Here is a 13,320-nt window from a genome sequence, read left to right as displayed (position 1 = left end):
TTATGGGCCACTGGACCGGAGCTGGGACACTCATCCCTACCGGAGGACGTGGCCACTGCCAGGGGGCGCCCAGGCGGTTATGAAGTCCTGGAAGGCAGCACTTCCTGGTGTGGCGGAAGAATTCCCAGGTGCACCCGGAGTGCTTCCAGGGGCTCTCTTGACACTTCCACCACACCAGGAAGTGTTGTCAGGGGGAGCACCTGGAGTTCATCCGGGTCATGATAAAAGGGGCTACCTCCCTCCAGTAGAAGAGCCGGAGTTGGTAGGAAGGAGACGGAGCTTGCGAGGAGGGGAGTGGAGGTAAAAACAGAAAGAGAGAGAGGAAGAGAGTTGGTGGATGAAGGCATTGTGGTGCTTAAAGGAAAAATAAAGAAGTGTGTTTTGGACATTCTGGTGTCTGTCTGTCTGTGTCCGGGGGTATGCTTTCCACAATATGTATTTAGAAATGTTTGTCTAATTGTTAGTTTCTCTTTGAAGAATATGAGAAAATAAAGCAATTTTGTTGTATATGACATTTTTTTTTTCTTTCTGAAGTTGCTGTATATAATTTTAATTAAATCCTTTTTACCTTTAATAATTTCCTTAACAAGCAGTGAAGCAGTAAGATAGAACTTTGTGTTGCCTGTGCAGTTTTACCACTCCTCAGGTTGGCATGACTCGTCTGCCTCATTGGTCCTCCCAGTGATGTTGTCTGGAGATTTGTGCTCATGACTGGGTGAGTCTAAACAATCCACGAATGGCCCTCTCCCTCATCTTGATCCATTCACACAACATGTAGAGATTTAATTTCCTAACAGCAAAACTTGCACAATGGCATATAAGTTCAGGAACCCTGGGCAAAATTTCTGTTACAGTGACCAGCTAAAAAAGTAAAAGATGACCTGGGGCCTCATGCATAACGCCGTGTGTAGAATTCACACTATAACATGACGTAAGCACAAAAGCCGAAATGTGCTTACGCACAGAAAAATCCAGATGCATGAATCTGTGCGTACACCAACTTCCATGACTTCAGCTCCATAAATCCCGGTCAGTGTAAAAAGTAATTTACGCGCCTGCCACCACTCCACAACTCCTCCCAGAATTACGCCTCTTTAAATATGCAAATAATTATAAATAGCCCTTAAGCTCCCCGATCTGTGAAAAGACGATGGCAAAAGCACCGGGGGAAAATAGAAGAATTTCAGTGAATACCAAGTGGAGGCAAAGGAAAAACGTACTATTTGTTGGTTTAAACACTGGTATGAACAACAAAAGGAAGTTGATCGAGTGACATAGCGTGTTGGAGAAACTCAAAAGCTCAAGTTCACAAAGTCACACAGTGCCCGAAATAAAAAAGAAGTTGTCAGATATCAAAGCCATGAAAAGGCGAGTTGTAGCCTACCGTCTGATTGTCCTATGAAAACTTATTAGGGTACAGAGAAAAAAAAAATAGGCACACAGTGGGGGAAAAAAGCACGAAATGTCAACTTTAATCCCAAAATTTCCACTTTAATCACGTAGCTTATTTTGCCATTAAAGTAGAACATCATAAATGTCATCTTTAAATCATTTAATTTACTACTTTCTCAAAATCCCACCGTAACTGAAGTATCACGTTAAATGCTTTGTTTTTTATGTGTTCTTCTATGTGCTCTATGTGTGTGAATCACTACGTGCTTCTTAAACGGGCTTTCTCTTCCTCCAACAGGACAGAACCCAGTACATTCATGATATTACAGCTCTCTGAATAATTAAAATACTGAGATGTATAATTTATATAATTTTAATGATGATAGGAATTAAAGTACGTCATTAAACATGGGAACACGGTGGCGCAGTGAAAGTGATAAACTGGTGCTGCGTCCAGTGATTGTTCCTGCCTCCATCAAGATGCTTACTTTGCCGTGCATGACCTTCGATGAAATAATTTATTGCAGCAGTACTGTCTCTTTAGAATGTACTAACCCTCAAATCCTGTCCTTCTTTTTCTTTCTCCAAGTCACGAATCACCACACAATCAGCTCTGTAACTGATGTCATGCCATCTGTAAGCTTTGAATGCTGATTCTTCAAAACTTTTAAGGAACATTGAAATATTTTTGCAGTACATGTTTAATTATTCTATCCATCCAGGGTCACACCAATCCCAGCAAGAATACAGTGCGAGGCAGGAATATCGCTAGTGCTGCAACACCGTGTCCTCATATATTAAATTATTAACAATGTAGATTATTTAAATGATGTTAAAATTTTATCTGTATAATGTCATCTTCTTCTTTTGACTGCTCCCATTAGGGGTCTCCACAGTGGATAATCTTCTTCCATATCTTTCTGTCTTCTGTATCCTGCTCTGTTACACCCATCACCTGCATGTCCTCTCTCAACACATCCATAAACCTTCTCTTAGGCCTTACTCATTTCCTCTTGCCTGGCAGCTCCATCCTTAACATCCTTCTCCCAATATACTCATCATCTCTCCTCTGCACATATCCAAACCAGTGCAATCTCGCCTGTCTGACTTTCTCTCAACTGTCCAATTTGAGCTGACCCTCTAATGCCCTCATTTCTAATCCTGTCCATCCTCATCACACCCAATATAAATCTTAGCATCTTTAACTCTGCCACCTCCAGCTCTGTCTCTTGCTTTCTGGTCAGTGCCACTGTCTCCAACCCATATAACATAGCTGGTCTCACTGCTGTCCTGTAGACCTTCCCTTTCACTCCTGCTGATACCCTTCTGAGACAAGTCACTCTTGACACTCTTCTCCGTCCACCCACTCCACCTTACCTAAACTCTCTTTCTCACTTCTCTTCCACAATCCCCATTACTCTGTACTGTTGATCCCAAGTATTTAAATTCCTCCACCTTCGCCAACTCTACTCCCTGCACCCTCTCCATTACACTGACCTCCCTCTCATTCACATACATGTATTCTGTCTTGTTCCTACTGACCTTCATTCCTCTCCTCTCTAGAGCATATCTCCAACTCTGCAGGGCCTCCTCAACCTGCTCCCTACTATCACTACAGATCGCAGTGTCATCAGCAAACCTCATAGTCCACAGGGACTCCTGTCTAATCTCGCCTGTCAACCTGTCCATCACCACTGCAAATAAGAGAGGGATAAGAGCTGATCCCTTATGTAATCCCATCTCCAGTTTGAATGCATCTGTCACTCCTACCGCAGACCTCACCACTGTCACACTTCCCTCGTACATTTCTTGTACAACTCTTAGGTACTTCTCTGCCACTCCCAACTTCCTCATACAGTAACACAGCTCCTCTCGAGGCACCCTGGCATATGCTTTCTCCAGGTCCACAAAGACACAATGCAACTCCTTCTGGCCTTCTCTAAACTTATCCATCAACACCCTCCAAGCAAACAACGCATCTGTGGTGCTCTTTCTTGGCATGAAACCATCCTGCTGCTCACTAATAATCACATCACTTCTTAACCTAGCTTCCACTGGATTTCCCATAACTTCACGCTGTGGCTTATCAATTTTATCCCCCTGTAGTTACTACAGTCCTGCACATCCCCCTTAATCTTAAATATCTGCACCAGTACACTTCTCCACTCCACGGGCATCCTCATTTTCTAAGATTCCATTAAAAAATCTGGTTAAAAACTCCACTATCATCTCCCCTAAACACTTCCATGCTTCCACAGGTATGTCATCTAAACCAACGCCTTTTCCATTCTTCATCCTCTTCATAGTTGTATAATGTAATAAACATATTTTGCTGCATTTCATCTTAGAAATGATATTGTCATCATATATACATACGTGCTTTATAAAGTGGCTCAAGTTGTGCAATATTATAACTATTTTCCAAGTTTACAGTGGGGTGATTGTACTTATAAGTACAAACAGTTCTACAAGGAGCACTTGAACTGATTGAGTGAGTTTAGAGTTCTTGGGATGAAACTGTTTTTGAACTGCGATGTCCCTAACAGCAAAGGCTCTGAAGCATTTGCCATATGAGAGCAGTTCAAATAGACTGCATTTGCTTGATGCTGTATCCCGATAATTTTCTTTCCGATCAGCTGTTGTAGAGGTGTGATTCCACACTCAGATGCAGTGGGATGAATACTTGAGAGTAACAACGATAAGGCTATGATATTTGGAATGGTTTGGCCATTCCGTGAACCATTATATTGTTACAGGTTAATTACAATCAGATGCCTTAAATTAACAATATGTGGTTAATTTCTGTGTATTTGATAGAGCCGCGTCAGGGATGTGGATCTAAAAAAGAAAGGGAAACCACACTGGAACAAAAGCATTACATTGATGCTGGGTGGCACCAGTTTGCAAAACCAAGCGGGGAACTTGCGTACGCCAAGGATTTAGCTGGCGTGAAAATGTGCGTGGCTTTACACCAAGTTTAGTTTTTATACATCACGATGTGAGCATGGAAACGGGAGTATGCAACATTTTTTATACATGAGGCCCCAGGTGTCCAATGACCTTCTTCTGCAGCACCTCCTGGTGTGGCGGAAGTGCTGCTAAACAGGGCCCAGTAAACCTCCAGGCACCTCCTGGTGGTGGCAATGGGCCCCAACAAGGTTGAGCTTCCATGCTCCAAACCTGTGGCCCTGTTGCAAGCCAAGGGGGCTGCCCTCTATCGGTCTGGGGGAGACAGTATCCAGAATAAGCCCTCTCCCCCTGTATTTCTGTGTTGAAGGCATCACTGCTGGAAATGGGCCCAGGCAGTCTGTCACACTGCAGATTGTCGTTAATGTTCAGATCAATGAACTGAGAGAGCCACGGAAAAACCTTAAGATCCTTGAGGAGTCCATGGTGAATTCTGGGGTGCAGTTGTGATCATTATCCTTTTGTAGAAGCCATACTCTTTTTTTCATTTTTAGCTTTTATAGGTGGTGTGATGTTTGCCTCAGAATTTTCTAATATTTAATTGAATCCATTCTTCCCTCTACCAGTGAACAGTTCCCGGTACTCCTGGCTTCAACACAAGCCTAAAATGTGATTGATCTTCTCCCATTCTTAACAGTCAGAGATGTTTTCTTGTCATAGAATTCTGTGCCCTTTTTCCTCCAAACACACCTTTGCACATTTGGCCAAAAAGTTATTTTTTGACTTCATCAGTTCACATGGTTTGGTTCCAAAATGCATCAGGCTTGTTTAGATGTTCATCTACAACCTTTGAATTTTGTGGTGAAGGCACAGGAAATTTTTTCTTTTGATTGCTCTTTCTTGGAGGTCATATTTCTAGTGGTTTTGGTGCACAGTAGAACAGTGCATCACCACTCCAGAGTCTGACTACAAAAGACCACCAGTAAGCTTTAAGATACAGGGGTTTAGATTTGCCATTCTAGCAATGCTATGAACAGTTGTCTTGGTCTTCCTGACCTCAACTCGATTTCCACCATTGCTGTTAACTGCCATCTCTTAATAACATTACCAACTGAGGAGGTGGCTACTTGAAAACTCTTTGACATCTTCTATAGTCTTTTCCTGCTTTGTGACTATAAATTACTTTATTCCTCAGAGTGTTAACACAACTGCTTAGTGGAGCCCATGGCTGCTGATTGCTGGGACAAGATTTGAGGAGTCTGCAAATTTATACAGCTTTGGATTTTGCATCACCTGGCCATTGCTAATTATGATTGTGAACAAGCCAAAGCCCTAAGGAGCTAATTAGGATCTGATATCTTATGGGAAAAAAAGATATCTGAGACCTCCGATCTCTTGGGGTGCACAAACATTTCTGGGGTACTCCTTTTTTCATGCTACAAATCAAAAATAAGGCACAAATCTTGTTTAAAATGCAAAAAAGAATGTTTTATCTTTAACTTTATGGCAGTGAATATTGATATAACTATTCACAGTAACAGTTATTTTCATCAGGGGGGTCCCCACACATTTGCATATCACTGTATATGAAATGTCATGAAAGTGTTCATCCTTTTCAGACGTAGCATTATCAGGATAATCTGCTTGGCAGAGTATATCGTGCACCTATCCTAATCTAAGAATTAAATAACCGAACCCTTAAATTTGTAGTATAGAAAATGGTGGTGTATCTAAAATGATAAATTGCAATTATTTTTGATGGATACTCTGATTTTGTCTGTTTTTTTTTCAAACAGTGCCATTATTGACAACTAAGACACATTTGTTTCCTTAGAGGTTTTCTTGCTTTCACTACATTGCTGAAAGTAGATGCGCTTAGCCGAGTGTTGTACCTAAACATTTCTCATCAGGTTTGTTACAACAAACCACAACTAACTTTTTCATTGTAAACTTTATATATAAAATTACTATCACATTTCAGATACTTTAAGAAGTTTCCACACAGCAGTTATTTTCTTCATGAGTTTCCACTCTATGCACTCTGTCAGTTGTATGTGTGCCCTCAGCTTAACATATTCCATGTCATGAAATCTGTGGACCAGTCAACCAACTACAAGCCAATTTCACAATAAACAGCAAAAACTGGGCACTTTTAATTCAAGAATCATTAATTTGTGTAACACTACTGTTAAATTCAGTTGTATTTCTTCTTTATAGCGCTCTTCATTGAGTCCAGGCTTGGACTGTTTGATGTTTTCAGCCATAACAGAGATAATAATTATATACATGAACACACACATTGGATCAAATAAACAGTAAAACCTGGCAAATTTTAGCTTAGTCAACATAAATAAGTCCTGATAGTAGATACTCTTTAACATTTATAATGGTTAGTATAAATGTCACCAGCATGTCACAAAGGTTACCAGTCCTGGTGTCACCTGCCACTCCCCTGTAGAGCTGAAACACCAACAGCTGTCCTGTTCCTTGGTTTTCTCATCTTCTATTTTTCCTCTGAGGTCACTGCAGCTTCTTTTGGCCTGTACACTGAGGCTCACTTATCCATTGCTCTCTTTTGCTTTGGTGAATGAAAGAAGACATTTTGTTGTTTGTTTTGGTGTCAAGTGGTTTTAGTTCATTTGTGGATAAATGTCAGGACACATTCTAATTATTGAAGGTGCACTTTTCATACTTGGCGTGGCATTCTGTTTTATATAGTACCCTCCATAATGGCAGAGACAAAGAAACATTCTTCTTGCATTTGCTCCTTTAATCTACTGTTTAAAATTACAAATTAAATAATTCTGATGTAATTAAAGTACAAATTACTGATTTTCATTTAAGGGGATTTGCAATCATTTCAGTCACACCTTGTAGAAATGACAGCACTTTTTCTGAATCGTCCTCCCATTTTAGGGCACTGTAATGTTTGGGACAATTGGTGCCAGAGGTGTGTGTGATTCTTCAGGTGTGTTTCATTGCTTTAGTCTTGCAGGCAGAAGACACCTCAGCTTACTCCTACCTACAGACTACCTTTGGTCTCTGTAGTTGTCATTGTTCAACATGATGGCAAGAGCTGTGCCAATGAAAGTCAAAGAAGCTGGAAAATAATAATGAAATCTTTAGAGACAATGCAAAACCTTAACATTACCCAATTCTACTGTCTAGCATATCATTAACAAGAAAGATCATACTGGTGAGCTCAGTAATCATAAAGGGTCTTGTACGCCAAGTAAGACCACCACTGCTGAAGACAGCAGATGTTGCTGCAGATTTCATTTTGATCAGGACTTGCACAGCCTGATGGTAACGATATTGCATATATCTCTTGTCACACACGTGCGCATGGGAGGCAGCTAAAGGGCTTGAGTAAAGGGCAGTTCCGATGCATGCCGGGATGTGGCAGAGTGCACTGACTCTTTTTCTCCCTTTCCTGTAGACCATTCACGGGAGATTCGAACTGGTGCTCTCTTGACATCACTTCCGGGACCAAGCCTATGGAAGGAGACCTTGCCGGCTCCGGCCCCTGTGATGTCACGTCCGGGCTCGAACCAATGGCTGAAGACCATGAGCCCGACACCTATGATCTCACTTCCTATTTTCCCCTTTAAAAGTCTGTTCCCTATTCCCTCAGTTCTGTCTTGGACTCGGTTGTGTGCACATCAGTGCAGTATTCATTTTTAAATGACTTTTGCCGCCAGGAAATCAATTATACGGGTGGCTGCCCTCAAATGTTTCTATGACTCTGTGTCGAGTTTGTGACACTCTCTACCATCTTAACTATACCATCCCATACAGATGGCATTACGTAGCTCAGGGTGACTGAGAGATTCCTCACCAGTCAGGCAGTTCACACTGAAAAGCCGCCATCGCTGAATAATCCACAGCTATTAAGACCTGTAAGAGAAAAGGGATTGTGTGATTTTTGTATGGTGGTCTCTGTAATGAAGGCTGCAGTTCAGCACACACTTCAAAGAGGATGACAGTAGGGAGTCTAAATCAGCTAAGTCATCATCATGAGTCAAAATGTCATTGTGATACATCAAAACTCACTTCTTGTGTAGCCTGTCAAACATCAGAATGGGAAATTTGTAATGAAATGAGATTTTCTATTCACTTCTTTGTTTTTCCACCTGGAGTTGCTAAAATGCCAACACAAATAAAGTCTGCATGGGACTTACAGATGCTCAAAACGTGAAGGAACTTTGAGCTGATTTAAATGGCAAGTTCTAGTTTTATAAATCCTAACATTTGCATAAGAAACAGCTTTCATATATGTGGCTGAGCATAAGGAAGTTTTATACATGTGGCTCTACTGAGTAGTTGTAATAAAGGACATAAAATTAATAAATTAAGTGTGTTTTCCAAGCACAACAAAAGTTTTATAATTACTTATACTGATCAAAGGTTGTTCCTAATTTCAGCCATCATTTATTTAATGTGAGGTAATGTTGATAATAAGCACATTTTTTTTTTTCCCCTTTTGTTTTAAATTTTACACAGGAAAGAAAGATCACTGCAGTGTGGAATGTGGCAGAGAATTCTCTAATAGGAGTGCTCTTCAGAAACACATGACAGTTCACACCGGAGAGAAGTCGTATTGCTGTAATGAATGTGGTAAACAGTTTTCATATGTAAGCAATCTGAAGATCCACATAAGAGTTCACACTGGAGAGAAGCCATATTGCTGTAATGAATGTGGTAAACAGTTTTCACAAATGAGCAATCTTCAGAATCACACTAGAGTTCACACGGGAGAGAAGCCATATTTCTGTACTGAATGTGGTAAACAGTTTTCACATATGAGCAATCTTCAGATACACACGAGAGTTCACACTGGAGAGAAGCCATATTGCTGTAATGAATGTGGTAAACAGTTTTCACATATAACCAGTATGAAGGACCACACAAGAGTTCACACTGGAGAGAAGCCATATTGCTGTAATGAATGTGGCAAACGGTTTTCACATATGAGCAGTCTGAAGGTCCACACAAGAGTTCACACTGGAGAGAAGCCATATTGCTGTAATGAATGTGGTAAACAGTTTTCACATGTGAGCAGTCTGAAGGACCACACAAGAGTTCACACTGGAGAGAAGCCATATTGTTGTAATGAATGTGGTAAACAGTTTTCACGTATGAGCAGTCTGTATAACCATACTAGAGTTCACACTGGAGAGAAGCCATATTGCTGTAATGAATGTGGTAAACAGTTTTCACAATTAATCTATCTGAAGGAACACACAAGAGTTCACACTAGAGAGAAGCCATACTGCTGTAATGAATGTGGCAAACAGTTTTCACAGATGAACAGTCTTCAGAAACACATGAGAGTTCACAACAAAATTAAAACAGTACAAGTTCAAAAATCAGTCCAGAAAAACAAGAACCCTTTAGGATTCAAGACTGAGGTTCAGTCCTGTCCTGAAAAGTAACCAAAATAGCTATTGTTGAGAAATTAATCTCAAAGAGAAGCCATATTGCTGTTTGGAATGGAATGTGGCAAACAAATCTGTCAGAGCAGTACACTTTAGAGATGTACCAGAATTCACACCGGAGAGAAGTACAACTGAACTGTCCTGACTAAAGAGTGAGGTTCACTCCTGCGTGGACAGTAAGCACATGTAACTGACTCAAATCCATCCTACTTAGTGTTGTGTCAAAAACATGGAGGAGACATAGCAGTTTATATCCTTTTTCCTAGTACAACAAAAGTTTTAGAATTACTTATTTGCATTCCACTATCTTGGTTTACCTACAATGTGCTCACTTTATTGTTGTATATTATTTGCTCCTTTGAATAAATTATAATCGCCTGTCTGTCATCTCCAGTCATCTGATGGTGACTCCTGCACTCGGCTTTCTGTCGGCCAAACCCTGTGAATTATCACATTTTTCAGAGGACCGTGAAACCCCTCTTTTACATGGTCGTTTGAGCCGAAAGCTAAACCGACCAACCTGAGAGCAAAATTGACAAGGCAGTGTGTGCGGAGGAGCCTAACCTCATCTCTAGTGCACTGGACATCAATGTAGAAGAGAACTTCTGAGCCGTCATCTCCACATTCAGCCAAACCCCAACTCACACACTGCAGACAACCCATCTATGGGCGCCGCAACCGCCTTTCAGACAACGGGCTTAGTGCACTAAGCTTGAAGTGCTCGGCCAAGGCTGCTGAGAGACGAGGATTCCATCTCACCTTTTGGACTTGGATGTGAGATACTGTCCTTCCAGAGGTAACGTGTTGTCCATCACGAGCTCCAAGCAAAGTGCAGATAGCAAACTGAGAAATGCAGTGAAGTAACCGATCAGTTAAATCACATCATGGCAGCAACACATGCAGTGTGCATACAGCTTTACTCCGACCCTTTGTTTTTCCCCCATCGAGACAAGTGAAGAAAAGAAACGCGCTGAACTGGAGGAGATTAGGATTTTATAAGTAATGAGCAATGTAATGAATTTAATTTAAGTAATGTTTCCCACCACTGGTCGCTTGTGAACTTTTGTTTTTGTATCTGGGATATATTCACTTAAACAATTGGTGGAAATAAACTGAAGTCTGCTTAAGTAACTGGCTAAATAAATAGGCAGAAATGCAGTAATGTTTTATTTTTCATCTTCATATCATTGTAAAGGCAGAATTATTGACATAACCAATCAAATTTCCAACTAATTTGCATTGTTGTGTGGCTCAAAAGTATATATTAATTAATTAATTAATCCTACTTTGAGCCTTTCACTAATTAGTGTTGTACTGTTTGTTCATTTGTTTCTGTTACACAAAACTGTTCAATAAAGAAACCAAAATAATTTAATTTACATGGGCAACTGATTATTAAAACTCTTTTGTATTAGAAAGTAATCCCTGAGTTATTTCTGCTTTAAAGAAAAATATTAATTTGCTTGAAGGAAATATGACAAATTGCAATTAATACATAGTGACTTTGATTACAAATTTCAACTGAGAGATTAATTGCAATTGAATTTTTAATCAGTTGTCCTCATGCAAACACAATTTTGAACCATTACAAATGATGAAAATCAGAAAAATTATGTACAATATACAGCGCCATTTCTCTACAGAAGCAGAGGGTCATCGAAGCCACTAAGGGCCCCCTAAGCTGCAAGTTCAGCCTCAGTATATTTGGGGAGTATGAACATCACCTGTCTGTTTGTAGCCAGCTACACCCCATCATGTGTTTCATGAAGCACTTACAGTATATGCTTAAAAATTAAAAATTTGATTTAAACAAAATTCAGCTGCAGTGGTAGAGAAGGTTTGGCTTGTGTTTATGGTGTAATCAATTCAAAATCAGTGATTATCAGCAGGCTGTCTTGTCACGCTATGAATGACATCTAACGACATGTTTGATAGGAAAGCTCACTGGCACCGCATTTCATGAGTAGCTTATTGGATCGGCAGGGCTTGAATTGCCTAGTGATGGGAAGAGTGAAGCCTCACGAAGCATAGAAACATTTGAATCATTTGTCCATCCATCCATCCATCCATCCTCTTCCGCTTATCCGAGGTCGGGTCGCGGGGGTAGCAGCTTAAGCAGAGAGGCCCAGACTTCCCTCTCCCGGCCACTTCTTCCAGCTCTTCGGGAGAATCCCAAAGGCGTTCCCAGGCCAGCCGGAGACATAGTCCCTCCAGCGTGTCCTGGGTCTTCCCCGGGGCCTCCTCCCGGTTGGACGTGCCCGGAACACCTCACCAGGGAGGCGTCCAGGAGGCATCCTGATCAGATGCCCGAGCCACCTCATCTGACTCCTCTCGATGCGGAGGAGCAGCGGCTCTACTCTGAGCCCCTCCCGGATGACTGAGCTTCTCACCCTATCTTTAAGGGAAAGCCCAGACACCCTGCGGAGGAAACTCATTTCAGCCGCTTGTATTTGCGATCTCGTTCTTTCGGTCACTACCCATAGCTCATGACCATAGGTGAGGGTAGGAGCATAGATCGACTGGTAAATTGAGAGCTTTGCCTTACGGCTCAGCTCCTTTTTCACCACGACAGACCGATGCAGAGCCCTCATCACTGCGGATGCCGCACCGATCCGCCTGTTGATCTCACGCTCCATTCTTCCCTCACTCGTGAACAAGACCCGAGATACTTGAACTCCTCCACTTGGGGCAGGATCTCTCCCCAACCCTGAGAGGGCACTCCACCCTTTTCCGGCTGAGGACCATGCTCTCGGATTTGGAGGTGCTGATTCTCATCCCAGCCGCTTCACACTCAGCTGCGAACCGATCCAGAGAGCTGAAGATCACGGCCTGATGAAGCAAACAGGACAACATCATCTGCAAAAGCAGTGACCCAATCCTGAGTCCACCAAACCGGACCCCTTCAACACCCTGGCTGCGCCTAGAAATTCTGTCCATAAAAGTTATGAACAGAATCGGTGACAAAGGGCAGCCCTGGCGGAGTCCAACTCTCACTGGAAACGGGAAACCAAGCTCTGACACCGGTTGTACAGAGACCGAACAGCTCTTATCAGGGGGCCGGTACCCCATACTCCCGAGCACCCCCACAGGATTCCCGAGGGACACGGTCGAATGCCTTTCCAAGTCCACAAAACACATGTAGACCGGTCGGGCAAACTCCCATGCACCCTCCAGGACTCTGCTAAGGGTGAAGAGCTGGTCCACTGTTCCGCGACCAGGACAAAACCACACTGTTCCTCCTGAATCCGAGGTTGACTATCCGACGGACCCTCCTCTCCAGAACCCCGAATAGACTTTTCCAGGGAGGCTGAGGAGTGTGATCCCTCTATAGTTGGAACACACCCTCCGGTCCCCTTTTAAAGAGGGGACCACCACCCCGGTCTGCCAATCCAGAGGCACTGTCCCGATGTCCATGCGATGTTGCAGAGACGTGTCAACCAAGACAGTCCTACAACATCCAGAGCCTTAAGGAACTCCGGTATCTCATCCACCCGGGGCCCTGCCACCAAGGAGTTTTTTGACCACCTCGGTGACTTCAGTCCCAGAGATGGGAGAGCCCACCTCATTGGAAGGCATGTTAGTG

At 42.3% G+C, this 13,320-nt stretch overlaps 2 protein-coding genes across 2 annotated transcripts in view; one reads left to right on the top strand and one right to left on the bottom strand.

Moving 5' to 3' along the window:
- The window catches only part of LOC120533562 (gastrula zinc finger protein XlCGF26.1-like), an 813,484-nt gene that overhangs the window by 177,651 nt on the left and 622,513 nt on the right, over positions 1-13,320 (bottom strand). The window lies entirely within an intron of this gene.
- LOC120534750 (zinc finger protein 721-like) overlaps positions 1-13,320 on the top strand; it is a 250,293-nt gene that overhangs the window by 99,300 nt on the left and 137,673 nt on the right. The window contains 1 exon segment of the mRNA XM_039762331.1: positions 8,855-9,612. Within this exon segment, the coding sequence (XP_039618265.1) occupies positions 8,855-9,612 (758 nt within the window).

Source organism: Polypterus senegalus, chromosome 8 (genome assembly GCF_016835505.1).
Source record: "Polypterus senegalus isolate Bchr_013 chromosome 8, ASM1683550v1, whole genome shotgun sequence".
NCBI classification, from domain to species: domain Eukaryota; kingdom Metazoa; phylum Chordata; class Cladistia; order Polypteriformes; family Polypteridae; genus Polypterus; species Polypterus senegalus.
This window is presented reverse-complemented; position numbering and strand designations above follow the sequence as displayed.